We start from the raw sequence: 25,980 nt of genomic DNA, 5'->3' as shown, positions 1-25,980 counted from the left end.
TCCCGCTCCGTCCTCATTCGTGTTTGGGGGGGGGTGGGCAGGGGACACCCCCAGTCTGAGGGGGGTGGGCGCTTCACGCCAGGGGCTGCTGTATGCCCCCCATAATGGTAGGGGGGCCGGGGGGCCACGGGGGGGGCAGGAGCGGGGGCCCCCCCCAGCCTTCCTGCTGCCGGTGGATCTTCATGTGGGCGTTGCGGCTCTTGATCTTGGGGAAGATCCTGGGGAGAAACGGGGGTGCGGTGGGGATTTTGGGGGGGGAAGCAACCCCTATGTGTCCCCCCCGGCACCCTCCACACCCCCCTGGCTCCCTCTGTGCCCCCCAGTCCCTGTCCGGGCCCCCCCAAATCCCCTTCCGCCCTCCCCCCCCCTTGCCTACTTGCCGCAGAGCTTGCAGGGGAAGCGAGAGCCGAGGGCTTCGGGTGGTGTCTGGGACAGAGAGAGGTGGGAGGGGGGGGTCCCCTAGTGTCCCCCAAAACCAGGGGGGTCCCCTAGTGCCCCCCCAGTGCTATGGGGGGGGGTCCCGGCCCCCCCCATACCTGCTTCTGTGTCTGTCCCAGCCGCGACTTGTACAGGTAGTAAAACTCCACACACTGCGTCATCCGCTTGGAAGGCACCTGGGGGGGGTGAGGGGGGGTGCGTGGCAGGTTTTGGGGTGACCCCGTGGGAACACTGAGGCCAGGGAGGAGTGGGGGGGCCGGGGGGGGCCCCTCACCGCCTGTTGGATCCGCGTAAAGTCCTTCCCGTGCCGTGCCAGGGCCTTGGCGAAGAGCCGCCGCTCCCGGGGAGTCCAGGCGTCGCTGCCTGCGGGCACAGTGGGGGGGGGCAGAATCTGGGGGTCCCCCTAGATCCCCCTTTAACCCCCCCCCCCGCCCCCCCCCTCACCGGTGTAGTGGTACCCGGCCAAGGGGTCTGCCCACGGCCAGGCGGGCGTCCCCAGCAGCAGCAGCTCCAGGGCGCCCTGGGAGGGACACGGCGGCTCACAGGGTGCTGGGGGGGGGGGGGGCACCCCCAAATCCTCCCGGTTCTGTCGTGTTTGTGTGTGTGTCCCCCCCCCTCACCGTCAGGCTGCCGCCGGCACGGGCCAAGCAGTGCAGGGCCAGCTCCCGGTTGGTGCCCCCCCCGGGCAGGGCGCTGGAGCAGGCCAGGTCCAGCAAGGTCTCCACTGCAGGGGGGGGGCCAGGGGCTCAGGGGGGGCCACAGGCAGGACCCAACTCCGAGGGGAGGAGGGAATGGGGGGGGGGGGGCTTACCTTGCTGCTGGGTCTCGGGGTCCCCCTCCAGCCCGGGCCAGGGACTCCAAGCCAGCGCAGCCCCCCCCGGGGGGTCCTGCTCGCAGCCCCCCCCCGTCGCCGGCGGCACGGCTGCCTGGAAGCTGGGGCCTACATTGATCTGCCTGGGGCAGGGGGGGCGGAACAAAGAGGGGGGGTTGTGGGGCAGCCCCCCCCCCCCCATCCCCTCCTCCTTCCCCTCCCCAGCCCCCCCAACTCACGGAGACGAGAGGCGCAAGGGGTCTGCGGCCCCGGGGGGGCTGACGCCCGCCAGCAGCCCCCCAAACAGCCCCGGCCCCCCACGCCCTGGGTCCAACATGGGGGGCGGTCGGTACCGGGGGGGCCCCCCCCCCAGGCCCAGGCGGCTTCGGTAGGGGGAAGCCCGTCCCCTGCCGGGGGGGTCCCGTGGGGCCTGCGGGAGAGAGGGGTGACGGGGGGCCACGGGGGACCCCTGCTGTGGGGGGGTGTCCCCACTGACCCCCTGTATCCAGCTTCTCTCACCTCGGGGGGGGCCGTGCCCGCTGCCCAGGGGGGGCTGAGCTCACAACCCCCCCCCACCTCCCCCAGGGACCCCTCCGGCCATGGGGGGACCCCTGGGAAAGGCAACTCGGCACCCCTGAAATAGCGGTTGGGGTCCTGCGGGGAGGGGATGGGGGGGGGTGTCAGGCACTGGGGCACATGGGTGCCCCGGTGTCGTGTCCCCCCCCCAGGGACCCAGGCGTACCTGGTAGCATCGCGCCCCATCGGGCACCCAGTCCGGGGCACCCAGGAGTCCGGTGAAGCCCTCGGGCCCCCCCAGTCCCTGCAGGGCTGCAATGGGGCAAGGGAATGGGGGGGGGGGGGGGTGTCCGGGCTCACCCCCCCCCCCCCCCCCCAAAAAAAAAGGTTCAGTGGACCCAGATGTCCTGCGCTCCCCCCGCCCCCAGGACTCACCTGGGCCCTGGAAGGGTGCAGGGGGGGCACAGGGAGGGGGCTGCAGGTCCTGGTAGAGGCAGGCGGGGGGGGGCTCCTCGGGGGGGGCCCCACTGTAGGGCAGGTAGCCCGGCGGGGGGGTGACCCCCCCGGCCACCGGGGTCCCGGCCCCCCAGGCCTTGCCCGGCAGGCGGCTGGCAAAGGCTTGGGAGAAGGGGTCCAGGTGGCTGGGGGGGTCATCGCCCCGCGGGGGGGCCCAGGGCCCTGGGGGGGCCTCGGGGGGCCGGGGCTCCCAATGGGGCTGCCCCACAGCGGGGAAGGGGCCGGCGGGGGGGTACAGGGCGGGGTAGGGGCCCAGCTGCGGCTCCATGGTGCTGCGGGAGGGGAGACAGGCGAGAGGAGGGGGGCTGAGGGACCCCCAGGTGTGGGGTGCCAGCGTGGGGACCCCCTTCTGGCTCCCCCCTCCCTCATTTTCCTGGCTCAGGGACCCACCACGGGCAGGAAGTGGGGGGAGAGCCCCGGAATGTGGGGTGCAGGTGGGTGACCCCCACCCACAGGTGAGGACCCAGGCGTCCCCGTAGACCCCGTTGTCCCCCCAAGGGGACCCCAGCATCCCGGCTGTCCCTGTGGACCCCCTTGTCCCCCCCCAAAGGGACGCAGCGGTCCCCGTGCCACCCCACAGACCCCCTTGTCCCCCCCAAAGGGACGCAGCCATCCCCGTGCCACCCCACGGACCCCCTTGTCCCCCCCCAAAGGGACGCAGCCGTCCCCGTGCCACCCCACGGACCCCCTTGTCCCCCCCCAAAGGGACGCAGCGGTCCCCGTGCCACCCCACGGACCCCCTTGTCCCCCCCCAAAGGGACGCAGGTGCCCGGGCCCCCGCCGTACCTGCAGCGGGGTCTCACCCCGTCCCCGTCCCCTCGCCGAGGCGGGTGCCGGTGCTCACGGAGCGGAGGCTGTTCCCGGAGGCGCAGCCCCGAACCCGCTTGCACTATGACTGTGCAGGATGCGGCCCCAGCTCGCACCTGCCCCCCCTCATCCCCCCCCCCCACCCCACCCCGGGGGAGGGCAAAGCGGGGCCAACCTGCCCCGGGGCAGGAGCAAGGGGGGGGGGTGTGTGGGGGGTGTGCGGAAAAGGCACCCCAATATCCTGGCCTGGGGGTGCGCAGCACCCAAATATCCCAGTCCCAGCTCTGGGGGTGCACACCCAGCCTGGATGTGGGTCCCTGGTTTTGGGGAAGGGGGGTGTGGGGGGGGGGGGGTTGCAGCACCCGGATGCTTGGGTCGGTGGCCTGACTTTTTGGGGTGCCTGGGTCCCCACTGGCAGGGCGCGTGGAGCCGGACAATGACGTCCCTACGGGGGGGCTGGCCGTGCCCCAACGCTCGGGTGCCCCCATCCCTGCCTGGGGGGGGGGTGTGCAGCACCTTGACACCCAGGTCCCCCCATCTCCGCCTGGGGGCGGGGGGTGCAGCACCCCGATGCCTGGGTCCCCTACGCAGGCAACATTTCGCTTTCGGGATGAATCGGGGCCGCCGGCACCCTTTGTTGTGGGTTCGGGGTGCTGGGACGCCGTGCCCCGATTCATCCCGAAACCAGGCGGGTGGGGGCTGCCCCACGCACCCCACGCACCCCACTGTTATGGGGTGCCCCCCCTACACACACCCCTCAGCAAATTGAGCATCCGGACCCTGAGGCCCCACCCCGACAAATGGAGTGGGGGGAGCGATGGGGGTCCCTCAGCCCCACATCAGGGTGATTTATGGGGGGGGCCGTGCCCCTCCCGCCCCTGCCCCATTGCTCCCCCCAGGGTGATGGCAACATGGGGGGGGGGGGCACGATGGAAACGGGTGGTGGGTCCTGCCTGTGCCCCGGGGGGCACCCGTAGCCCCTCACCCCAAATCCTGGGGGCACCCTGGGGTGGGGGTTGGGGTACGGCCAGCGTGTTGGGGGGGGAAGCTGGACGCCTGCAGTCTCTGGGATTTGGGGGGGGGTGTGCACCCAGGCAGCGGGGTCCCGTCGGGATGCCCGAATCCCTGGGGTGGGTGTGAGGGTGACACACACGGTGGGGTACGTGGGTGCCCCCCGGAATCCTGGTGCCCCCCACCCCTGTGGAAGCGACGGCGGGCGCAGGATCAGGCCGGGGCGGCGAAGGGGAAATGACTCGGCGACGCCGCGGCGCTTCCTGGGGCGGCGGAGCCGGAGGCCACGGCCGAGGCCTTGCGTGGGCCCAGCCGCCCGTCCGCCCTCACCCGCCATGGAGCCCCAACCGGAAGGCGGCCCCCGCGGTGAGCCAGGGGTTAACGGGGAGGGGGGGGGAGCTCCTCCGGCGGGACCCCCACTCCACCCCACTGAACCCCTCAGGGAGCCCCTGCTGCCCCCCCCCCATAGAGTCAGGGTGGCCCCACACGCTCTGCCGCCCCCTCCCCCCAAAAAAATGGGGTCTGGCATGGGGTTTGTGGGGGGTTTTTTTGGGGGGGGTGTGGGGAGCTGGATGCCTGGATCTAGGGTGGGGGGAGAGGCTGGGGGTGGCATGGGGGCACCCGGATACCTGGGGCAGTGGGGGTCCCGCTGGGGCGGTGGGGTGCGTGGAGGGGGGGGACACACGCACGGGTCCCTGGGTGCTGGGGGGGTGGCACGTGGGTCCCCGGACACCCAAGTCCCTGGGTGCTGAGGTGAAGCTGGGGGGGGGGGGGGAGGTGTCACCCTCTCCCCTCCCACAGGTGACCCAGGCCCCCCCGGCCCCCCGACCCCCCTGGAGCTGCGGCTGCGGCGGCTCGAGGAGGAGCTGGCGTTGGTGAAGGCGGCGCTGGCGGACGCTCTGCGGCGTCTCGGCCTCTACGACCAGCACCTGCCCCGGCTGCTGCGGCACCTTCCCCACGGTGAGGCCTCGACGCCGCGATGTCCGTGTCGTCTGTGCGCGTGTCTCAGTGCTGGGGTCCCCCCCCGTCTGGAAGCCGGGGCTCCCCCGGACACCTGGGTCTGTGGGATGTGGGGGGCTCGGGCACTGACCTGACCCCTTTGTTGTCCCTGTCCCCCCCACACCCGCAGCAGCCAACGGTGCCATCCCGGAGCCCTGCCTGCAGCTGGACCCCGACGTGTCCCTCCCGGCCCCCCCTGGACCCCCCCAAACCATCAGCGTGGGGACGCAGACGGAGGAGATGGCCCCAAACCCAGAGACGCCGGGAGCCAGCAGGGACCAGGGGACCCCCCAGGAGCCGCCCCCCCCAGGGTCCCCCCCGTGTGCCCCGGCACCCGCTCCGGCCTCTCCAGAGCCCCTGGCTCCCGATTCCCCCCCAGCGGCCCCCAGCCCGGCCCCGCGGGGTGCCCACAAAGAGCTGTGAGAATGGGGGACCCCAATGTCTGGGGGAGGGGGGTGGGAGCTGGGGGGGGGGGGGGTGTCAGGATGCCTGGGTCTGCTGGGGGTGGTGGGGGGGCTGTGGGGAGAGGGATTGGGGGGCTGTGTCGTTTGGGAGGGTTGTAGAGGGATGGGGGGCCCAGATGACTGGGGCCATGGGGAAAATTGGGGGGCTGGGGGGGGGGGCTGATTGTCTGGGTCCATGGGGAGGGTGGTGTCAGGGTTAGGGGGGGATTTGGGGGGGGTGTTAACTCTTCACTGACGGTGTCCCCCCATTCCCCCTGTGTCCCCCCATGTCCCCCCTGCCCCCCGTCCATCCTGTGTCCCCCCCCGTGTCCCCCCCCGTGTCCCCCCCGTGTCCCCCCCGTGTCCCCCAGCCTGCGCAGGCACAGCTCCTCCTCCGGCAGCACCAGCCCCCGGCAGCGCCTGAGCAGGAAAGCGGCTTCGTCCGCCAACCTCCTGCTGCAGGCGGGGAGCCCCGAGAGGTGGGGGCCCCTCCCGCACCCCCAAACCCACCGTGCACCCCCACAGCCCCCCCTGCAGCCCCTCATCCCCCTGCACCCCAATACTGCCTGCACCCCCCCATCCCCTCTACGCCCCCACAGACCCCCTGCACCCCCTCATCCCCCCCTGCACCCCCACATCCCCCTGCACCCACAAACCTCCCCTGCACCCCCACATCCCTCCTGCATCCCGCCGCACCCCCTCACCCCCCCTCCGCCCCCTCCTCGTCCCCTCTGCACCCCCACACTCCCCCGTTGACGCCGCCTCTCCCTGGCAGCCGCCCGAAGGAGCCCACCCTGAGCCCAGGTGGGTGTCGGGGGGTCAGGGGGGTTGGTTTTGGGGTGCAGGGAGGGGTGTGTGTCATTACTGGGGTGCAGAGGGCTCGTTTTTGGGGTGTAACGCCGTTTCCCTACCCAGGGTCGCGCCGCGGGAACTACAACCTGGGTGAGGCTTGGGGGCGTCCGTCCGTCCGTCTGTGGGGTGGGGGGCCGTGGGCCGTGGGGTGACCCCCGGCATCCCCACCCCACAGAGGGGGTGTCGGTGAAGATGTTCCTGCGGGGTCGCCCCATCACCATGTACGTGCCCTCGGGGCTGGGCCCCTACGGGGGGCTGCGGGCTGAGCTGCCCCCCGAGCGCCTCCAGCTCGACTGGGTGTATCCTGCACCGAGGTGGGGGGGTGGGGGGGTGACCCCCCCATGGCGCGTCCCATCCATAGGTCACACAGACCCCCTCCCCACCTGGGGGTCTCCAGCCCCATCCCCGTCCCCATCGGGGTGCGCCTGTCCTTCTCTGGGGGTCCCATCCCTGTCCCCCCCCCCCTCTCTGGGGGTCCCCATCCTTCTCTGGGGGTCCCGTCCCTGTCCCCACCCCTCTCTGGGGGTCCCCATCACTCATTGGGGGTCCCCACCCCTCTCTGAGGGTCTCATCTCTGGCCCCATCCCCATACGTCTGTGGGTATCTCACCCCTGGCCCAATCTGTCCCTGGGGGATCCCCATCACTCTTTGGGGGTCCCATCCCTGGCGCCATCCCCACCCCTCTCTGGGGGTCCCCATCCCTCTCTGGGGGGTCTCATCCCTGTCCCCATCCTCATCCTTTTCTGGGAGGTCCCCTCTCTTGGGGTCCCATCCCTCTCTGTGGTCCCCACCCGGGGGTCCCCCTCTGGGGAGGGGTTCCCCACCCACCGCACCCGTTGCATCCCTTAACGGAGCCCAGCTACGGGTACCGGGGCCGGGACAGTCGCTCCAACCTGCACGTCCTGGCCTCGGGCGAGCTGGTGTACTTCATCGCCTGCGTGGTCATCCTCCTGCACGTCCCGCGCCGCCGCCAGCGCCACTACCTGCGCCACAGCGACTGCGTGCGCTGGTGAGCCCCAGGTGGGGGGGGGGGGGTCCCCCGTTTCCACACACACCCCCCCCCCCGCCCCTCACCCCCTGCTTCCCCCGCAGCCTGGCCGTGCACCCCGACCGCCTCCGCGTCGCCACGGGGCAGGCAGCCGGCGTCGACAAGGATGGCAAGGTGTGGGGAGGGGTGGGGGGGCGGGATTGGGATGGGGATTGGGATTGGGATGGGGATTGCGATTGGGATGGGGATGGGATGGGGATTGAGATTGTGATATGGATGGGATGGGGATTGGGATTGTGATATGGATGGATTGGGATGGGGATTGGGATTGGGATGGGGTGGGGATTGAGATTGCGATATGGATGGGATTGGGATGGGGATTGGGATAGGGATGGGATTGGGATGGGATGGGATTGGGATGGGATGGGGATTGAGATTGTGATATGGATGGGATGGGGATGGGATTGGGATGGGGATTGAGATTGCGATATGGATGGGATGGGGCTGGGGATTGGGATGGGATGGGATGGGGATTGGGATGGGATGGGGATGGGATGGGGATTGAGATTGCAATATGGATGGGATGGGGCTGGGGATGGGATGGGGATTGGGATTGGGATGGGATGGGGATGGGATGGGACAAAGACAGGGATGGAGATGATGAAGATAGGACAGCGGTGGGGACCGGATGGGATGGGGACACGGACAGGACGGGATGCGGACATGCGTCCCCCCACCGTGGGATGGGGCACCCCAGGACACCCTGCCCCCCGACCCACGCCGTCCCCGCAGCCGCTGCAGCCCATCGTGCACATCTGGGACTCGGCCACGCTGCTCACGCTGCAGCAGATCGGCCTCGGCAGCTTCGAGCGGGGCGTGGGCTCCCTCGCCTTCTCCACTGCTGTGAGTCCGCGTCCCCCCATCTCCCCGTCCCCCCGTCCCGCATCCGTCCCCCTCACCCCTGTCCCCCCAGGACCAGGGTGCGTACCTCTGCGTGGTGGATGACTCCAACGAGCACATGATGTCAGTGTGGGACTGCGCCCGCGGCACCAAGCAGGCGGAGGTGAAGGTGAGGGGACCCGGGCATCCAGACGGGGGGAACCCCGACATCCCAGGGTTGGGGGGGGCTCCCAGACATCCAGGCTGACAGTTTCTCCCCCCCCCACACTGCACCCTACAGAGCACGAACGAGTCAGTGCTGACGGTGGAGTTCAACCCCCAGGACAGCAGCAGCATCATCACCAGCGGCAAATCCCACGTCTACTTCTGGACCTGGAGCGGGGCCACCCTCACCAAGAAGCAGGGCATCTTTGGGGTGAGCGGGGTGCCCCCAGAGGCTGGGTGGGGGTGTCCTGGGGGGGGGGTGCTGCGTTGGTGCTGACACTGCTATCTTCCCCGCTTCCAGAAATACAAGAAACCCAAGTTCATCCAGTGCTTCATCTTTGACGCCGCCGGGGACGTGCTGACGGGTGATTCCGAGGGCAACATCCTGACCTGGACCCGCGCCGCCGGGGACGGTCGCACGCCGGGGAAGGGCGGCAAAGGTGGGGGGGACGGATGGGATGGGGACGAGGGACGAGGGACAATGGGGTAGCTGTGGGGGCTGACCCCCAGCTCCGCAGAAACGTACCAGATCGGGCAGCAGACCCGGGCACACGAGGGCAGTATCTTCGCCCTGTGCCGCCGGCGAGACGGGACGGTGCTGAGCGGCGGCGGCAAAGACCGGCGGGTGGTTTGCTGGAGCCCTGACCTGGCCCTGCTGCAGGAGGCTGAGGTGGGGGACCCCCTCCCTCCCCAAAACCCTCCCTAATTCCCCAAATTCTGCCCCAGCCCCCCAAAACCCGCACCGGTCCCCAGAACCTCCCCTGGTTCCCCAGCTCCCCGAGTGTTTCGGGGTGGGGGTGACCGTGATGGGGGATAGAGGGGGGGGGGATTGGGGTGCCCCCCCCGACCTCCCGTGCCCCCCCCAGCTCCCCGAGCGCTTTGGGGCGGTGCGGACCATCGCGGAGGGACCCGGGGACGAGCTGCTGGTGGGGACGACCCGCAACGCCCTATTGCGGGGGACGTTGGCCGCCGGCTTCACCCCTATCGTGCAGGTGAGGCCGGCTTGGCGGGGGGGAGCACAGGGGTCTCCCCACCATGGGGATGGGGTGATGACCCCCTCTCCCTCTCTGTGTCCCCTTGTCCGTCCCCCCCCAGGGACACACGGACGAGGTGTGGGGCTTGGCCACCCACCCCAGCTGCTGCCTCTTCCTCACCTGCGGCCACGACCGGCAGCTCTGCCTGTGGGACGGGCAGGAGCATGCGCTGGCCTGGAGCCTGGCGCTGGAGGTGGGGGGGCCATGGGGGGGGCAGGAGTCTGGCGGGGGGGGGTGGTACTGGGGGTCCAGGGTGGCCAGGAGTCTGGTTTGGGGGTACTGGGGGGCTGGGGGACCAGGGGACAGGAGCCTGATGTGGGGCAACAGGGGGGGCTGGGGGGGACAGGAGCCTGGTTTGGGGGTACAGGGCGGCTAGGGGGGCTGCAGGGACCAGGGCGCAGGAGCCTGGTTTGGGGGTACGGGGGGCTGGGAGGGGACAGAAGGCTGGTACGGGGGTACAGGAGGGCTGGGGGGGCTGCAGGGACTGGGGGCAGGAGCCTGGTTTGGGGGTACGGGGGGCTGGGAGGGGACAGAAGGCTGGTACGGGGGTACAGGAGGGCTGGGGGGGCTGCAGGGACTGGGGGCAGGAGCCTGGTTTGGGGATATGGGGGGGGCTGGGGGGGACAGGAGGCTGGTGGGGGGTACAGGGGGGCTGGGGGGGCTGCAGGGACTGGGGGCAGGAGCCTGGTTTGGGGATATGGGGGGGGCTGGGGGGGACAGGAGGCTGGTGGGGGGTACAGGGGGGCTGGGGGGGCTGCAGGGACTGGGGGCAGGAGCCTGGTTTGGGGGTACAGGGGCCTGGGGGGGACAGGAGGCTGGTGGGGGGTACAGGGGGGCTGGGGGGGCTGCAGGGACCAGGGGGCAGGAGCCTGGTGGGGGGCTACAGGGGGCCTGGGGGGGGCAGGAGCCTGGTTTGGGGGTACGGGGGGACTGGGGGGAGGCAGGAGGCTGGTACGGGGGTACAGGGGGGCTGGGGGACCAGGGGGAAGGAGGCTGGTATGGGGGTGTGGGGGTACAGGGGGCTGGGGGGGTCCAGTGCCCCCATGGCCTGATGTCCCCGTCCCCGCAGGACACGGGGCTCTGCGCTGACTTCCACCCCGGGGGGCAGGTGGTGGCCGTGGGGCTGCTCACGGGGCGGTGAGTGATGGGGGGACAGCGGGGGGGGGCATGTGGGGACAGCGGGGGACACGACACAGTGGCCGGGGGCATGGTGCCACACAGGGGGCTGAGACGTGGGAGGACAGGGATGGGGGGCGGGGGGGACACACACAGTGCTTGGGGGACAGGGACATGGCGGGGGGGGGGCAGTGCCCTCAGCCTGCCCGACCCCGCGGTCCCCATGTCCCTGTTCCCCCCGGTACCTGCTGTCCCCTCGTCCTCCTGTGTCCCCCCTGTGTCCTGTGTCCCCCCCCACTCCCCCTCATGTCCCCGTGTCCCGTCCCCATCCCATTCCCCCCCCCCCCCCGTGTCCCTGCTGTCCCCACAGGTGGCTGGTGCTGGACACGACAACGCAGCAGCCGCTGGCCGGGGGCTCGGACGGGAACGAGCAGCTCTCGGTGGTTCGGTTCTCCCCGGGTGAGCACCCAGCAGCGGCCGCGGGGGGGGGGTGTGTGTGTGTGTGGGGGGTTTGTCCCCCTCCCTGTCCCCAACCTTTTCCCTGTCCCCCACAGACGGCTCCTTCCTGGCCATCGGCTCCCACGACAACTTCATCTACATCTACAGCGTCACCGAGGGCGGACGCAAGTACACCCGCTTTGGGCGCTGCGTGGTGAGAGTCAGGGTGGGGGCAGCTCTGAGGGGGGGTCCCCGCTGTCCCCAATGTCCCTGACACCCCCCCTCCCACCCTCCCACAGGGTCACTCCAGCTTCATCACCCACCTGGACTGGTCCAAGGACGGCCGCTTTGTCATGTCCAACTCGGGGGACTACGAGATCCTCTACTGTGAGCTGGGGGGGACAGACGGACGGGGGGGCTGGCGGGCACCCCCTTACCATGCTGGGACCCCCCAGGGGCTGGCGGGCACCCCCTTACCATGCTGGGACCCCCCAGGGGCTGGCGGGCACCCCCTTACCCTGCTGGGACCCCCAGCATGGGAGGGTTGGCATGCACCCCCTCATCCCCTGGGACCCCCCTGGGGATGGGGAGCTGGTGTGCACCCCCCTCATCCTGCTGGGGTCTTGGGTGGGTGGGGTGGGGGGGTCTCACTGCCCCTGTGTGTGCGTGTGTCCCCCCCCCCCCCCCGGCCCAGGGGATGTCGCCGGGGGCTGCAAACTGCTCCGCAACCGCTTCGAGAGCCGGGACCGGGAATGGGCGTCCTACACCTGCGTGCTGGGCTTCCACGTCTTCGGTGAGCGCGGGGAGAGCCGGGGGGGGTTGGCAGGGGGAGCCGGGGGGGTCGGGGAGGTCCTCCTGACACCCCCACCCCCCCCCCTTCCTTTTCCCCGCCAGGCGTCTGGCCCGACGGCTCGGACGGCACCGACATCAATTCCCTGTGCCGGTCCCACCACGAGCGTGTGGTGGCCGTGGCCGACGATTTCTGCAAAGTTCATCTCTTCCAGTACCCCTGCGCGCGCCCCAAGGTGGGCTGGGGGGGCCGGGGGGGGCTGGGGGGGGCCAGACCCCCCGGCTGGGGGAACTGGGGGGGGTTCCAGGCTCCCGAGTGCGGTGGGGCTGGGGGCACAGGGAGGGTGTAGAGGAGAGGCTGTGGGAGGGTGGGTGCTTGTAAGGGGGACACGTGTGCAAGGCGTGTGTGCATGCGACGTGTGTGCAAATGGGGGGGGGGTGTCACACGCATGCATCACATGTGCAAGGAGCCCTGGGCGTGGGGGGGGGGGGCACGCAGGCCGGCTGTGCACGGGCACGCGCTTGTGCACGGGGTCCTGGCTGGGAGACGTGTGCTTGTGAACACGCTTGTGCACGGGATCCAGGCTGGATGAACGCGCGCACGCACGCACACGCCTCACGCTCGCGGCCCCCGCAGGCGCCGAGCCACGTGTACGGGGGCCACGGCAGCCACGTCACCAACGTGCGCTTCACCCACGACGACGGGCACCTCGTCTCCCTGGGGGGCAAGGACACCAGCGTCTTCCAATGGCGGGTGCTGGGGGGGCCGCTGCTGCCCTGCAGCCGCTCGCCCTGCGCCCCGGAGCCTGGGGGGGACCCCGACCCGCGCTGAGCCGTCCTCTGCTTCCTCTTTCTCAGCCGCTTCCTCTTCCTCCATCCCTTCCTCACCCTCCTGGGGACCAAGGTGTGGGGGGCTCGGTTCCATTTCCCCCCCCCCCCCCATTTTCATGCTGCACTGTGAGAGGCACCAATAAAGCCTGGGGTCAGGGGCCCGGCTCTGCCTGCTTCCTGCCGCCGCGGAAATAGCTGCCCACTTCCCGGAAGCGCCGGAGATTGCCGAGCCGGCCCGAGGTTGTTCCTACCGCTTCCCCCCCGCCGACCCCTTTCCGGAAGCGCTCCGGCTCTGGCGGAACTTGCCGAGCCCCTTCCGGAGGAGCCCGAGGCCAGGCCGAGGCGGCTCGAAACTCTTCCGGAGGTGCCCGAGTCCGCGCCGAGGCGTCCCGAGACTTCTCCGGAGGTGCCCGAGGCCGGGCCGAGTCGTCCCGAAGCTCTTCCGGAGGGGCCCGAGCTCGCGCCGAGGCATCCCGAGGCTTCTCCGGAGGTGCCCGAGCCCCTTCCGAGCCTCTTCCGAAAGGTTCCGAGGCCTCTCCGGAAGCGCCCGAGGTCTCATCGAGCCTGTTCCGAAGCCTCGCGAACCGCTCCGGAGGCACCCGAGCGGGTCGTGCCGGTGCGGAGGCGGCGGGAGCGGGAGGCGATGAAGCGCGGCCGGGGCCGGGCCCGGGGGTAGCGCGGCCAAGCGAGCGGCCATGGCGGCCAACATGTACCGCGTCGGCGGTGAGCAGGGGCCGGGGGGGGAGGGGGGGGGCAGAGCGGGACCGGGGCCGAGAGGGGGCCCCGCGCCTGTGAGGGGATGGGGGTCCCGTGAGGGGATTAGGGGGTCCGGTGAGGGACGGGGGGGGCTGTGAGGAGGAGGGAAGTCTGTGAGGGGAAGGGGGGTCCCACAAGGGGAAAGGGGGGTGGGGGGTGTCCCGTGAGGGGAGTTGGGGGGTCCGTGGGGAATGGGGAGGCCCGGGGGAGGGGGGGGCGGCACTGTGAGGGGAATGGGGGTCCCTGAGGCCTAGAGGTGGGCTGCAGTGCCCCCCCACCCCCCCCCGTGTCTGTGAGGAAGAGGGGGGCCCTTGGTCTGTGACAAGAGGAACCCACGAGGGGGGAAGGGGGAGCCCATGAGAGGGAGCCCCGGCTTCTGGGGGGAGGGGAGGTGTCGTGCCATTCCCCCCCACCCCCCGTCTGGGAGGGGAAGGAGGGGGCCGTGTCTGTGGGGGACCCCTGGTCTGTAAGAGAGGGCTGCAAGACGGGGTGGGGTGGGGGGGAAGGTTTGGGAGGTCCGCAAGGGGAAAGGGGGGGCTGTGTGTGTCTGTGAGGAGCGGGGACACCCCGAGGGGCAGGGAGGTCTGATTTGGGGGGGGGGGGAAGCCCCATGGGGTAAGGAGGAGCCTCCTGTGCCTACGAGGAGGAGGGTGTCCCTGTGTCTGTGAGAAACCCTCTCCCTATTTTTTTTAGAGCAGAAAGGGGGCCCCCCTTATTTGTTAGAAGAAGGGGGGGGCTCCCCTCACCGCACCCCTTTTTTCCGTGCAGATTACGTCTACTTTGAAAACTCCTCCAGCAACCCCTACCTCGTCCGCCGCATCGAGGAGCTCAACAAGGTGAGGAACCACCTCCCGCGGCAGGGGTGTGTGTGTGGGGTGGGGCACAGTTCCCTGGGGATGGGGGGGGGGCTTCACTCTGCCCCCTCCTCACCTTCGTACCCCCCTGCCCCCAGACTGCCAACGGGAACGTGGAGGCCAAGGTCGTCTGTCTCTTTCGCCGGCGGGACATTTCCAGCAGCCTCAACAGCTTGGCCGACAGCAATGCGCGTGAGTGCGGGCTGCTGCGCCCTGGGAGGGGGGAGCTGCAGCTGCGCCCCCCCTCTCCCCCAGGGCTGTGGTGTCGGGGGGGCGGGGGGCAGATCCTGGCTTGCCACCACTCCTGCCTCAGGATGTTGTTCCCTGAGGGTGCTGGGGGGGGGCGGTGACTCCCTTTCCCCCTCGATTTGGGCTGCCCCCCAACTCGGGGTGGGGGGAGATGGCCTGTCCCAATCTGCCGTCCGTGCTGTGATGTGGGAGTGGGGGGTCTGGCCCTGTTGGAGAGGCTGGGGGGGGCCCCTCAGGGGCTGCCCCACCCCCACCGAGCTTCCCACGCGTGTGAAAACAGGGCTGGGCTGCCCTCCCCCCGCTCCCCCCTCGGCCTGGGCTGCTGCCAAAATCCGGGGGGGGTGTGCTGGGAGAACAATGCACCTCCCTGCCTGACGGTGGGGGGGGGACACGCCTGAGGGGGGCCCCCCTCTGATTTCCTCCCCCCCACACACCCTGCCCACGCCCAGGCGAATTTGAGGAGGAGTCCAAGCAGCCCACCATGACAGAGCAGCAACGTCACCAGCTGAAGCACCGCGAGCTCTTCCTCTCCCGGCAGTTCGAATCGCTGCCGGCCACCCACATACGGTGCGTGCCGGGGGGGGTGTGTGTGGGGGGGGTGCCGGGGCTGTGGGTGGGGGGCTCGTTCACCTCCCTGTGACACCCCCACTCTGTGCCTCACAGGGGGAAGTGCAGCGTGACGCTCCTCAACGAGACCGACATCCTGGGCCAGTACCTGGAGAAGGAGGTGAGCCCAACGCGCCCCTAAGGGAGGGGGGGGCAGATTTGGGGGCCTCCCCTCACCCCACTGAGCCCCCCACACACCTCCCTCCCCCCCCCCCAGGACTGCTTCTTCTATTCGCTGGTGTTCGACCCCGTCCAGAAAACCCTCCTGGCCGACCAGGGCGAAATCCGGGTCGGCTGCAAGTACCAGGCAGAAATCCCAGACCGGTTGGCTGAAGGTGGGGGGGGCCTCTGCGGGGTCTGTGTGTGTGGTGGGGGGCGTGGACACTGCAGCACGGGGAGGGGGGATTCAGCCTGACACCCCCCATCCCCCCCAAGGCGAATCAGACAACCGAAACCAGCAGAAGATGGAGATGAAGGTGTGGGACCCCGACAACCCCCTGACGGACCGGCAGATCGACCAGTTCCTGGTGGTGGCACGGTGAGCTGGGGCCGGGGGGGGTGGGGGGCACAAGGGGGGACGCGGGGGTCCCCCCGCTGACACCACCCCACCCCGCAGAGCCGTCGGGACGTTTGCGCGCGCCCTGGACTGCAGCAGCTCCATCCGGCAACCCAGCCTGCACATGAGCGCCGCCGCCGCCTCCCGGGACATCACGCTGGTGAGGGTCGAGGGGGGCCGGACCCTAACTCTGCAGTGTGTGTGGGGTTTCTGATCCCCCTTCCCCATTCTGCGCTTTTCCCCTCCCCAGTTCCACGCCATGGATACGCTGCAGCGCAACGGCTACGACCTGGCCAAGGCCATGTCGACGCTTGTGCCGCAAGGGGGGCCGGTGCTGTGCCGCGACGAGATGGAGGAGTGGTCGGCGTCCGAGGCCATGCTCTTCGAGGAGGCGCTGGAGAAGTACGGGAAGGATTTCAACGATATCCGGCAGGACTTTGTGAGTCGGGCCGTGGGGGAAACACAGGGTGGTTTTGGGCTGGGGGGGACACACGAGGCAAAGGAACCCCCCAGATACGAGGACTCGTTCTTCTCTTCTCGCCGTAGCTGCCCTGGAAATCCCTGGCCAGCATCGTGCAGTTCTACTATATGTGGAAAACCACCGACCGCTACATCCAGCAGGTGAAGGGAAGGGGGGGGACGCCGCTGTGGTTTGGGGGGGGGGGGCTGTCGTGGTTTGGGGGGGGCTGCCGTGAGCCCCCCCACTGCCCCCCCTGCCATCTTACCTCCGTCTCTGCTCGCAGAAGAGGCTGAAGGCAGCGGAGGCGGACAGCAAACTCAAGCAAGTCTACATCCCCACCTAGTGAGTTGGGGAGGGGGTGCTTTTTTGGGGGGGGGCCTGGACCCCCTTCTAGGTCTGGGGGGGGGGGGGGGCAAAGATAGGACCCCCCCCGACCCCCCCTTTCTCTGCAGCACGAAGCCAAACCCCAACCAGATCATCTCGGTGGGCTCCAAACCCGGCATGAACGGGGCCGGCTTCCAGAAGGGGCTGACCTGCGAGAGCTGCCACAGTCAGTGGGGCGGGGGGGGGGGGAAACTGGGTTGGGGGGGTCCTGGGAGAGGGGAGATGCTGGAGGCGGGGGGGGGAAACAGGGGAACGCTGGGTTGGGGGGCTCCTGGGCTGGGAGGCACCACTGGGGCTGGGCTCCAGGTAGGAAGGTGGGGGGGGGTTGGGGGTTGAGGGCAGCAGGGTGGGGGGGAATAAGGTGGAGACAGTGGGGGGCTATGGGGTGGGAGGGGGGCATGGGTGGCAGTGGGGCAGGAGCAGAGGCATAAAGGGGCTGGGGGGCGGAATGGGGGGGCCAGAGGGACGGCTGTAGGGGCAGGCTGGGGGTGTTTGGGGGCAGTTCCCCGGGGCAGGCAGTGGAACCTACCCTGACGGGGGTCTCCACGCCCACCTCTGCCCCCCCCCAGCCACTCAGTCGGCCCAGTGGTACGCCTGGGGCCCCCCCAACATGCAGTGCCGCCTCTGCGCCTCGTGCTGGATCTACTGGAAGAAGTACGGGGGGCTGAAGACCCCCACCCAGCTGGAGGGGGCGGCCCGCAGCGCTTCGGTGAGCCCTGGGCCAAAAAGGGGTGTGCAGAGAGACCCCTCCCACACACACACCCCCCCACCCCACTGATTCCCCCCCCCGCCCCCGCCTCGCAGGAGCCGCACTCTCGGGGTCACCTCTCGCGCCCCGAAGCGCAGAGCCTCTCTCCGTACACCACCAGCGCCAGCCGGGCCAAGCTGTTGGCCAAGAACCGCCAGACCTTCCTGCTGCAGACCACCCGCCTCACCCGCCTGGCGCGCCGCCTCTGCCGCGACGTCCTGCAGCCCCGCCGCGCCGCCCGCCGCCCCTACGCCCCCATCAACGCCAACGCCATCAAGGCCGAGTGTAAGTTTGGGGGGGGGTATCCCCCTAAAACACGCCGTCGGTGTGTCGTGTGTGTGTGTCCCCTCCTCCTAACCTGCCTGTTCCCTCCACGCATCTCGCAGGCTCCATCCGCTTGCCCAAGGCCGCCAAGGCCCCCCTCAAAATCCACCCGCTGGCCCGGCTGCCCCTCGCCGCCATCGTCAAGGAGCTGGGTGAGGGGTCTGGGTGGGGGGGGGTGTCCCCAGGGGTGTAGGGGTCCCTGGAGGGGGGGGGGGTGTCCCCAGGGGTGTTAGGGGTTCCTGGAGGTACGGGGGTCCCAGCATAGGGGGTGCAGGGAGGTTCCCTGGGGGCGTATGCGGTGGTTGTGGGGTGCAGGGGCTGGATTTTGGGGTTCTTCCTGGGAGCTGTGGGGTGCCAGAGGGGTCCTGTGGGTGGCCCCTGACACCCCCCCCCCCGATCCTTATCACCCCCCCCAGCGGCACAGGCCCCTCTGAAGCCGAAGACGCCACGAGGCACCAAGACTCCCATTAACCGGAACCAGCTGAGCCAGAGCCGGGGGCTGGCGGGGCTGGTGGGCAAGAGGGGCTACGAGGGGGCCGGCGAGGGCCACCGTCCCCCCCGGGTACGGGGCGCTGGGGGGCTACGAGGGGGCGGCGAGGGCCACCACCCCCTGGTATGGGGCTGTGAGGGGGCGGGGCTGGGGCTGGCAGGGGGTGGGGCCTGGGGGTGATTGATGGGGGGTGGAGCCTGGGGAAGGGTTGGATCAGTTGTGGGGTCTGGGGTGATTGACAGGTGGGTGGAGCCTGGGGAAGGGTTGGACTGGCTGTGGGGGGAGTCAAGTGTGATTGACAAGGGGTGGGGCTTGCGGGAAGGGAGCTGGGCCTGATTGGTGGGGAAAGGACCTGGGGGGCAGGGGCTGGGCTCATTGACAAGGGAGTAGGATTGGCTGCGGGGGGGGAGAGGCGGGCTCCGGGTTGACTGACAGCTCCTGGAGCCCGTGAGCAGGGCGGTGGGGCGGGGCCTGACGCTGCCACGCAGGTGGGGGCCTCGGGCCTCCCTTTCTCGGCCAACGGGCGCCCCCTGGCGGCGGGGCTGCGCGCCGGGCCCCCCCCCGCCAGCAAACGGCAGAAGCTGAACCCCGCGGACGCCCCCAACCCCGTCGTCTTCGTGGCCACCAAGGACACCAGGTGAGGGGGGAGGGGGGGTCTGGGGGCCCAGGGCTGCTGGGGGTGGGGGGGGGATGTGTGGGGCTGACCCACCCAACCACACCCCCCTTTACCTATCCCCCCCCCCAGGGCGCTGCGGAAGGCCCTGACGCACCTGGAGCTCCGCCGCGCCGCCCGTCGCCCCAACCTGCCCCTCAAGGTGAAGCCGGGGCTGCCCCTGCGGCCTGGGGGGGCCCTGGCACCCTCCGCCCCCCCACATCCCGCCAGCACCTCAGAGCCCATCGTCCTCGAGGACTGATATCCCCCTCCCCCGCCACCGGGCCGGGCCCCTTTTGTATTTTTTTTATTTCCATAGAAACCGCGGAGGGGGGGGGGGGGGTGGACCCGGGGCTGGTCTGGAGCCCCCACGCTGTCGTGTCCCCGTCCCCCCCCACCGCCCTGACCCCCGCGGGCCCCTTTTGTACGTGGAGCAACGCCCCCGGTTTTGTATCTCGGGCTGTCCCGGTTCTGTAGCGACAAGAAATAAAACCGATGAATTTTCTTCACCGGGACCGAACAACCGGCACCGGGAAGTGGGGGGCGGGGCGCGCGTCTGGGCGGACCACTTCCGGCGGGTCGCGTTTCTGGGGGAGCTGTGCGCGAGGGGACACCATTTCCGGTGTGTTCCATTTCCGGGGGAGCTGGGTGCTGAGACGGACCACTTCCGGCGGAAGTTCCCTGGGGGAAGCGGGAGCGGGAGGACCCCGGGCCCGGCCCCGCCATGGCCGCGGTCCCCGACCCGGAGCCGACCCTTGAGGTGGGCTCCGACCCGCTGGCGGATCCCGACGTAGAGGCGTTACCACGGAGCGGGTTCCGTTGCCGCCTGTGCCAGGTTTCCGCGGCCAACCGTGAGTGCGGGGGCTCCGGTGGCGGCGGCGGCGGGGGGGTGGGGGGGAGGACGCGGCGGCTTCGGGGCCCTGGTTGATGTCTCTGCCCCCCCCCCCCCCCCCCCCCCCATGCACCCCCCGAGCAGGGCCGAGCCTGGCGGAGCATCTGCGGGGGAAGAAGCACCAGCGATTGCGGAGCCTGCGGGCCGAGCGCCGGGCCCAGGAGCAGCGGAGCCTCTTTGTCAGCGGTTTCGCCCGCGGTACCTCGGGTGAGGAGCTCGCCGCGTATTTCGGGGCTTACGGAGACGTGGCGGCTGTCGTGATGGACAAGGAGAAGGTAGGGATGGGTCGGGACGGGGCTGGGACGGGGGAACCGAGCTGGGGATACCGGGTTGGGGCTGATGGTCGCCTGTCCCCCAACCGCCGCAGGGTGCCTACGCCATCGTGGAGCTGCGGGATGCCGCGGGCCGGGAGCGGGCGCTGGCGGAGACCCAACACGACCTGGCCGGGCATCGGCTTCGTGTCCGGCCCCGGGAGCAGAAGGCCTTTGCCTACGGACCCTCGGGGCGCAGCCCTCGCCGGGAGCCCCTCGGCCCGGGGCGGCTGGAGCCGGCGCTTTGGCAGGTTGCGGATGTGAGTAGGTGACCCCAAGGTTTGGGGGAGCGTAGGGGGACTGGGGATGACCCTGGGGATCTTGTGGGGGGGGTGCTGGGCTCTCCCAGGGGTGGGGGATGTGTCTCGGGACCGCCAGTGATGCCGGTCCCTACAGGTGGATGCCCAAATGTCAGAGCTGGTGCGGCTGCTGGAGCTGAGTGAGGATGAGCGGCGTGTGCGGCACCTCCTGGTCACACTTTTCCAGGAGGTTTTCACCGAATTCTTCCCCGGTGCGTCTCCTCCCCCCGCCGTGGTGTTCCTTTTACGAGCGTGCGATGCGGCCGCCGCGTTCCTCGTGTGAACGGCTTCGTTTCTCCTTGCGCAGGCTGCACCATCGTGCCCTTCGGCTCCTCCATCAACGGCTTCGACATCCACGGCTGCGATCTTGATCTGTTCCTGGACCTGGAGCCGACCAAATCCCTCCAGGCGTCAACGCGAGACGCTCCCGGGGCCGGATCCGGCGCGGAGGATTCTATCCTGAGCGATATCGACTTGGCAGCGACACCGGCACCGGAGGTGCTGGAGTTGGTAGCGGCCGTGCTGCGGCGCTGCGTGCCGGGCGTGCGCCGCGTCCGGGCCGTACCCACCGCCCGCCGCCCCGTCGTGAAGTTTTGCCACAAACAGTCGGGGTTGGCGGGCGACATCTCCGTCGACAACAGGTCTGGGGGCGCGGGGTTGGGGGGGAGGGGGGTATCTTTCCTCTCCAGTGCTGCAATCTTTCTCCCCTGACGCCTCCGTCCCCGCAGGCTGGCGCTCCTCAACACGCGGTTCCTGCAGCTTTGCGCCGAAGCGGACGAGCGCGTGCGGCCGCTGGTCTACGCAGTGCGGCTCTGGGCCAAGCAGCAGGGCCTGGCAGGTGAGGCCGGGCAGGGACGCTCGCGGCCGAGTCCTACCCGGCAGCCGTCGGCGGGCGCGCGGGGCGGCTCTGACGCCGTTTTTTTTCCCCAGGAAACCCTTCCGGCGGCGGCCCCCTCCTCAACAACTATGCCCTGACGCTGCTGGTGCTGTTTTTCCTGCAGACGCGCAGCCCCCCCGTGCTGCCCACCGTCACCCGGCTGCGTGACTTGGCAGGTAGGATCCCTCCGTCTGTCCGTCCGTCCGTCCCTCGGTTCCCTTTAGCGCGTGGCCCCGCCGTGCCTGTGCTCCTCTCAGGGCCGTTCCGCTCCAGGGGATGACGACCGCGTCGTCGTGGGTGGATGGGACTGCAGCTTCCCCCGGGACGCAGCGTCTCTGGAGCCCAGCGCCAACACCGAGAGTCCCTGTGAGTGCCGGGGGACGGTAGGGAATCTGGGAGCGTCCCGGGATCCCGGCACAGCCCTCACCGCTCGCTCCCACAGGCTCGCTGCTGGCCGAATTCTTCCGCGTCTTCGGGGATTTCGACTTCGCAGGGCAGGTGATCTCGCTGCGGGAGGGTCGGGCGTTGCCGCTGCCGCCTCCCGCCGCCCCCGAGGCCGGCGAGGAGCTGAAGTTGGGACCCCTGAACCTGCAGGACCCCTTCGAGCTGAACCACAACGTGGCAGCCAACGTCAACGAGAAGACGGCGTCGCGTTTCGGGCGTTGCTGCCGCGACGCGGCCAAGTACTGCCGCAGCCTACAGTACCGCCGCAAATCCAGCAAGGGCCGGGCTTGGGGGCTGACGCGGCTCTTCCAGCCGGGTGCGGTGGAGCCAGGGGCAGCGGGTGCCGGCGCTTTCGTCATCTCCATCCCCTTGGACGTTGCCAGTGAACCCCAGCAGCTCTGCCGGGAGCCCGGTGGTCACGGTCCGTGGTTCCGGGAGGTCTGCGCCGCCATCGCCTTCGTGCTGAGGGACGTTCTCAAGTGCGATTGCGCCGCGGGGAAACCGCTGAGCGCTCCCAGCGAGGAATCCGAGCTCCCGGGGGACTCGGCGCTGTCCCAGGAACTGGACGCAGAGGATTCGTCCGCGGCGGAGCCGCCGTCGGTGGGTTCCAAACGTCGCCTGGCTGAGGAGACGAACGGCGCCGTGCTCCCAGACGGGAAGAAACCGCGGACGAACGTCCCCGAGGCTACGGCAAACTGGAGCTGCGCCGTCTGGCACCGCGTGTGGATGGGCAGACGCCGCGTACGCCGGCAGCTGCGGCACGGGGATGACCCGGAGCGGTCGGACGGCGACTCGCTGGAGCAGAAGGTGTCGGAGGCCGTCGTGCGGCAGGAGGGCGCTGGGCGACCACCGGAACCGCTGCTGCGCTTCGAGGCCGGCGCCCGGGTGGCCAGCACGCGGCGAGAGACGCGGGTGCTGCTACGCCTGGTCCCTTCCCCAACCCCTCCCGGACCCCTTTTCCGGGATTTTTTCCACTTTTTGCAGAGTTTCCTGCCCGTCGCGGTGCAGCAGCGCCTGGGCCAGGGGCCAGCGGGGGACCCGGACCCCCGGGACGGAGGGGGTGGGGGGGTGTTTTCTCCGTCATGAATTTTTGCAGTAAAAGGTTTGTTTTGCAGCCGTCTGCTGCGTGGGTTCTCCTGGGGAGTGACGCGTCGTCTTGAGTCCAGGATAGGGATTTTTGGGGAGAGAAAGGGAAAAAAGAGGAAAAAAAAAAAAAAAGAGCTCAGGAAAAAGGTAGAGCTGAGGGCGAGTCAAACAGAAACCACCCTCAGCGCCCCGTCCTTGACCCACGCGAGGTTTTTATTTCTTACGTTTTACCCTTTTACAAGTGTTGGAGGATGTGGGGACTCCGAGCAGGAGGTCAGCTGGAAATTTTGATTGATTTTGGTGTTTTAAGTTTTAAAATTTTATTTTTATAAGTCTTAAAATTTAAAAGTTTTATTTTTATAATTATATAATTAAAAAAAAAAGAGGATGTTAACAGTTATTGAACGGGTTCCGGCGGGAGCACACGGGCTCCCACGGTGCTGAGGGATATCAGTTTTTAGCATAAATCAGTAAGTTTTGATTCAAATAAATTCCTTAGGAGTATAACGGGGCGACGCGTGCTGCTGGCTGAGCTCTGCTCGGCACGAGTGCCTGGATTTACCTTCTTATTTTTCTCAGTAATTTTCCTAGCAGCGGGCTCAGCCTTTGAGCACGGGAAAGCGTTTTGATGTCACGCTGACGGTTTGGTTGGGGGGTTTTTGGTGGGTTTTTTTTTTTTTTTTTTTCCCCCCAAATCTGGAGACTCTTCAGTTCTCCGCGTTCTGCCAGCGAGGGAACGGGAGCCGGACGATAAGGAGGTTCCGAACTTCAGCGGGAAGCGCAAATCCACCAAAACCAGCGGAAAACCCCAATTTGATTTGATGAGATATTCGATATTAGAAGACCCCAGACCCAAAAATCACCGTTGGACTAAAGGATGTGTGGACAAAGGGTCCGCGAGGAGCGAGTGTGTGGGTCCCACGGGTGTATTTGCCCCGGGATTTCTCTGCTCTGGGTCCGTCTCTTTGCAGGCGCCCAGCCCGGACTGATCCTGCTGCTGCACCTTTTAATTAATTTAATTAATCAGCGGGTGGCAGCCCCTGGCCTCCGGCTACGGACGGGCTGTAGGACCCGGGGGAGGCCTGGGGCGGTGGGTGGGGACGCCTGGGGCGGGGCGTGGGAGTGGGCGTGGCGAAGCCCGGCCAATGAGATCGCTGCTTGCTCGTGGCGTATGGAAAATAGGGGGCGGAGGATGCAAATGGCCTCGAAGGGAGTTCGGGCGGGGACGTGAGGGGGCGGGGAGAATGCAAATGACAGAGCGGAGCATGGCCAATGGGGTGGCCGCGAGGAAACGGCGAAGGGGCGGGGCGCATGGGAACCCGGGGCGGGGTATGGAGGGTGGGGCGGGGCGAATGCCCGGTGAGGGCGTGGTTATGCTAATTAGGATAGCATGGGCTCGAACTGGCTGCCGGGAGGACCCGTTGCGGAGGTCTCTGGGGTCCGCCGGGCGTTCGGTGACCGCGGAGACCGGATACACGGCGCGGTAGTGGGGAGGAACAGAGCGGGGAGAGGAGCGGCGGGGCCGGTGCGTGTGAGCGGGGAGTCACCGTGCCGTGTGTGAGCGTGGCGGGGGGTGCGGTGCGGGAGTGTTGGGGTGGTGCGGTATCGCTTCTCGGCCTTTTGGCTAAGATCAAGTGTAGTATCTGTTCTTATCAGTTTAATATCTGATACGTCCTCGATGAGAGGACTTTATATTAAACGGATTTTTGGTGCTGGGAGTTGGACCCGGAGCTTGCTCCCTCCGCTCCGCGCATCGTCCCGGTATTGCAGTGCCTCCGGGAACGGTGCACCCCCCTCTGTCCGGTTAACGATAGAGCGACCCCCGCTTTACCCCCGGGAGAAACCGCGGTGTTCCCGGAGAGGTGGAAAATGACCCGGTTTCCACCCAAAATAGAGCCTCTGCTGCCCGACACCCACCCCACCCTCGCGGACAGACAGCCGGCTCTGCCGCCGACCCCACGCGTGTCGGAGAACGTATAGAGGGGCCGGGCTGGGCAATGACTCAGAGTTCGTGGAAAGGGCTGGTGGGGTTTATCCAAGCTCCCAACTCCAAAATGAGCCAAATCCCTCTTTTTTTGGTAACTTTTACCAGCAGATGGAGACTCTGCAGCCCCCGGGCAGGGAACAGGTCGGCGGAGCGGGGGGGGACGACGCCGTGTCCGAGCCGGGCGGCTTCGGTCCATCTACAACGTCGCTGTATCCAGAAACCACGTCCACCGAGCCACGAAGATGCACTCGCCACCGGCGCTGTGTTAGGAAACCGCGTCTACCGCCATGAGGACATGTTCGACACCAGCGGGGTGTTAGGCAACCGTGTCCACCGAGCCACGACGATGCCCGGAACACCAGCACTGCACTGGTGAACCATGTCCACCAAGCCATGAAGACCTTCCCAACACCAGTATCGTGTTGGCGAACCACGTCCACCACCATCAAGACCTCAATGCCGGCATCGTGTTGGTGAACCACGTCCACCACCATGAAGACCTCAACGCCGGCATCGTGTTGGTGAACCACGTCCACCACCATGAAGACCTCAACGCCGGCATCGTGTTGGCGAACCACGTCCACCGCCATCCAGACCTCAACGCCGGCATCGTGTTGGCGAACCACGTCCACCACCATCAAGACCTCAACGCCGGCATCGTGTTGGCGAACCACGTCCACCGCCATGAAGACCTCAACGCCGGCATCGTGTTGGTGAACCACGTCCACCACCATCAAGACCTCAACGCCGGCATCGTGTTGGCGAACCACGTCCACCACCATCAAGACCTCAACGCCGGCATCGTGTTGGCGAACCACGTCCACCGCCATGAAGACCTCAATGCCGGCATCGTGTTGGCGAACCACGTCCACCACCATCAAGACCTCAATGCCGGCATCGTGTTGGCGAACCACGTCCACCGCCATCAAGACCTCAATGCCGGCATCGTGTTGGCGAACCACGTCCACCGCCATGAAGACCTCAACGCCGGCATCGTGTTGGCGAACCACGTCCACCACCATCAAGACCTCAATGCCGGCATCGTGTTGGCGAACCACGTCCACCGCCATCAAGACCTCAACGCCGGCATCGTGTTGGCGAACCACGTCCACCACCATCAAGACGTGCTCAGTATCTTCCTTGCCTGGCTGAACCACGTCCACCAAGCTGTGATGACGCGCTCAACGCCAGCGTTGCCTCGGGCAGCCACGGCCACCAGGCTGTTGTCCCTCCACCTCACCCACGCTCACCGCGGTTCTTCTCACCGTGTCGGTGACCCAGCTGGAGCGTGGGGGACATGAGGGGACCTTGA

General features: G+C 68.6%; 4 protein-coding genes and 1 non-coding gene across 8 annotated transcripts; 4 read left to right on the top strand and 1 right to left on the bottom strand.

The window, feature by feature from the left end:
• Nucleotides 1–5: 5 nt before the first annotated feature.
• LOC129198737 (transcriptional-regulating factor 1-like) lies at nt 6–3,396 on the bottom strand. Of its 2 annotated transcripts, XM_054808318.1 has the most exons (12): nt 3,068–3,396; nt 2,201–2,553; nt 1,992–2,077; nt 1,769–1,903; nt 1,489–1,679; nt 1,250–1,392; nt 1,059–1,162; nt 883–958; nt 713–801; nt 537–614; nt 377–426; nt 6–218 (listed from the first exon to the last, which is right to left on the bottom strand). In XM_054808318.1, exons 2-12 carry the CDS (start codon nt 2,547–2,549, stop codon nt 74–76), a joined length of 1,446 nt encoding a protein of 481 aa, XP_054664293.1. In that variant the 5' UTR covers nt 2,550–2,553; nt 3,068–3,396; the 3' UTR covers nt 6–73. The 2 variants fall into 2 exon arrangements, with proteins under 2 accessions (XP_054664293.1, XP_054664292.1); XM_054808317.1 differs by lacking the exon at nt 3,068–3,396 and having other exon boundaries at nt 2,201–2,915.
• Nucleotides 3,397–4,193: 797 nt separating this feature from the next.
• On the top strand, nt 4,194–12,851 carry EML3 (EMAP like 3). Of its 2 annotated transcripts, XM_054808312.1 has the most exons (23): nt 4,195–4,465; nt 4,901–5,059; nt 5,229–5,517; nt 5,913–6,020; nt 6,317–6,345; nt 6,457–6,483; nt 6,569–6,692; nt 7,253–7,402; nt 7,486–7,555; nt 8,174–8,284; nt 8,355–8,450; nt 8,562–8,696; nt 8,787–8,925; nt 9,004–9,155; nt 9,352–9,477; nt 9,581–9,712; nt 10,589–10,656; nt 11,006–11,094; nt 11,190–11,287; nt 11,373–11,460; nt 11,768–11,866; nt 11,968–12,098; nt 12,500–12,851. In XM_054808312.1, the coding sequence occupies exons 1-23, from the start codon at nt 4,435–4,437 to the stop codon at nt 12,692–12,694; spliced, it is 2,646 nt and encodes an 881-aa protein (XP_054664287.1). In that variant the 5' UTR covers nt 4,195–4,434; the 3' UTR covers nt 12,695–12,851. The 2 variants fall into 2 exon arrangements, with proteins under 2 accessions (XP_054664288.1, XP_054664287.1); XM_054808313.1 differs by lacking the exon at nt 5,913–6,020 and having other exon boundaries at nt 4,194–4,465.
• A 139-nt stretch (nt 12,852–12,990) lies between these two features.
• MTA2 (metastasis associated 1 family member 2) lies at nt 12,991–19,281 on the top strand. 2 transcript variants are annotated; one of them, XM_054808316.1, is made up of 18 exons: nt 12,991–13,416; nt 14,218–14,285; nt 14,402–14,495; nt 15,002–15,119; nt 15,216–15,279; nt 15,376–15,493; nt 15,594–15,696; nt 15,775–15,874; nt 15,965–16,153; nt 16,261–16,335; nt 16,458–16,516; nt 16,627–16,724; nt 17,128–17,267; nt 17,363–17,591; nt 17,693–17,782; nt 18,047–18,192; nt 18,609–18,757; nt 18,866–19,281. In XM_054808316.1, exons 1-18 carry the CDS (start codon nt 13,389–13,391, stop codon nt 19,032–19,034), a joined length of 2,037 nt encoding a protein of 678 aa, XP_054664291.1. In that variant the 5' UTR covers nt 12,991–13,388; the 3' UTR covers nt 19,035–19,281. The 2 variants fall into 2 exon arrangements, with proteins under 2 accessions (XP_054664291.1, XP_054664290.1); XM_054808315.1 differs by having other exon boundaries at nt 18,047–18,243.
• Nucleotides 19,282–19,358: 77 nt separating this feature from the next.
• Nucleotides 19,359–22,709, top strand: TUT1 (terminal uridylyl transferase 1, U6 snRNA-specific). The gene is made up of 9 exons (XM_054808311.1): nt 19,359–19,623; nt 19,749–19,939; nt 20,032–20,235; nt 20,372–20,486; nt 20,582–20,915; nt 21,003–21,112; nt 21,205–21,327; nt 21,425–21,517; nt 21,594–22,709. The coding sequence occupies exons 1-9, from the start codon at nt 19,497–19,499 to the stop codon at nt 22,679–22,681; spliced, it is 2,385 nt and encodes a 794-aa protein (XP_054664286.1). The 5' UTR covers nt 19,359–19,496; the 3' UTR covers nt 22,682–22,709.
• A 1,576-nt stretch (nt 22,710–24,285) lies between these two features.
• Nucleotides 24,286–24,476, top strand: LOC129198784 (U2 spliceosomal RNA). The gene has a single exon (XR_008574530.1). It is a non-coding gene; the product is annotated as a U2 spliceosomal RNA (small nuclear RNA).
• The last annotated feature ends 1,504 nt before the right edge of the window (nt 24,477–25,980 follow it).

The sequence above is a fragment of the Grus americana genome, chromosome 35 (assembly GCF_028858705.1).
Source record: "Grus americana isolate bGruAme1 chromosome 35, bGruAme1.mat, whole genome shotgun sequence".
NCBI classification, from domain to species: Eukaryota; Metazoa; Chordata; class Aves; order Gruiformes; family Gruidae; genus Grus; species Grus americana.
Note: the sequence above shows the minus strand (reverse complement) of the source record. Positions and strands in the feature narration are given on the sequence as shown.

Bases quoted from the DNA above. Each gene is read 5' to 3' on its own strand.
- LOC129198737 (XM_054808317.1), bottom strand. From the start codon at position 2,894: ATGGCTGCGTCCCTTTGGGGGGGACAAGGGGGTCTGTGGGGTGGCACG. The intron at 2,078-2,200 runs GTGAGTCCTGGG...GCCCCATTGCAG, and splicing joins TGCACCCTTCCAGGGCCCAG to CCCTGCAGGGACTGGGGGGG. The intron at 1,904-1,991 runs GTACGCCTGGGT...CCCTCCCCGCAG, and splicing joins ATGGGGCGCGATGCTACCAG to GACCCCAACCGCTATTTCAG.
- EML3 (XM_054808312.1), top strand. From the start codon at position 4,435: ATGGAGCCCCAACCGGAAGGCGGCCCCCGCG. The intron at 8,926-9,003 runs GTGGGGGGGACG...CCAGCTCCGCAG, and splicing joins GCCGGGGAAGGGCGGCAAAG to AAACGTACCAGATCGGGCAG. The intron at 11,288-11,372 runs GTGAGAGTCAGG...ACCCTCCCACAG, and splicing joins CCCGCTTTGGGCGCTGCGTG to GGTCACTCCAGCTTCATCAC.
- MTA2 (XM_054808315.1), top strand. From the start codon at position 13,389: ATGGCGGCCAACATGTACCGCGTCGGCG. The intron at 15,494-15,593 runs GTGGGGGGGGCC...ATCCCCCCCAAG, and splicing joins CCCAGACCGGTTGGCTGAAG to GCGAATCAGACAACCGAAAC. The intron at 17,268-17,362 runs GTGAGCCCTGGG...CCCGCCTCGCAG, and splicing joins GGGCGGCCCGCAGCGCTTCG to GAGCCGCACTCTCGGGGTCA.
- TUT1 (XM_054808311.1), top strand. From the start codon at position 19,497: ATGGCCGCGGTCCCCGACCCGGAGCCGACCCTTGAGGTGGGCTCCGAC. The intron at 19,940-20,031 runs GTAGGGATGGGT...CAACCGCCGCAG, and splicing joins TCGTGATGGACAAGGAGAAG to GGTGCCTACGCCATCGTGGA. The intron at 20,487-20,581 runs GTGCGTCTCCTC...CTCCTTGCGCAG, and splicing joins TTTCACCGAATTCTTCCCCG to GCTGCACCATCGTGCCCTTC.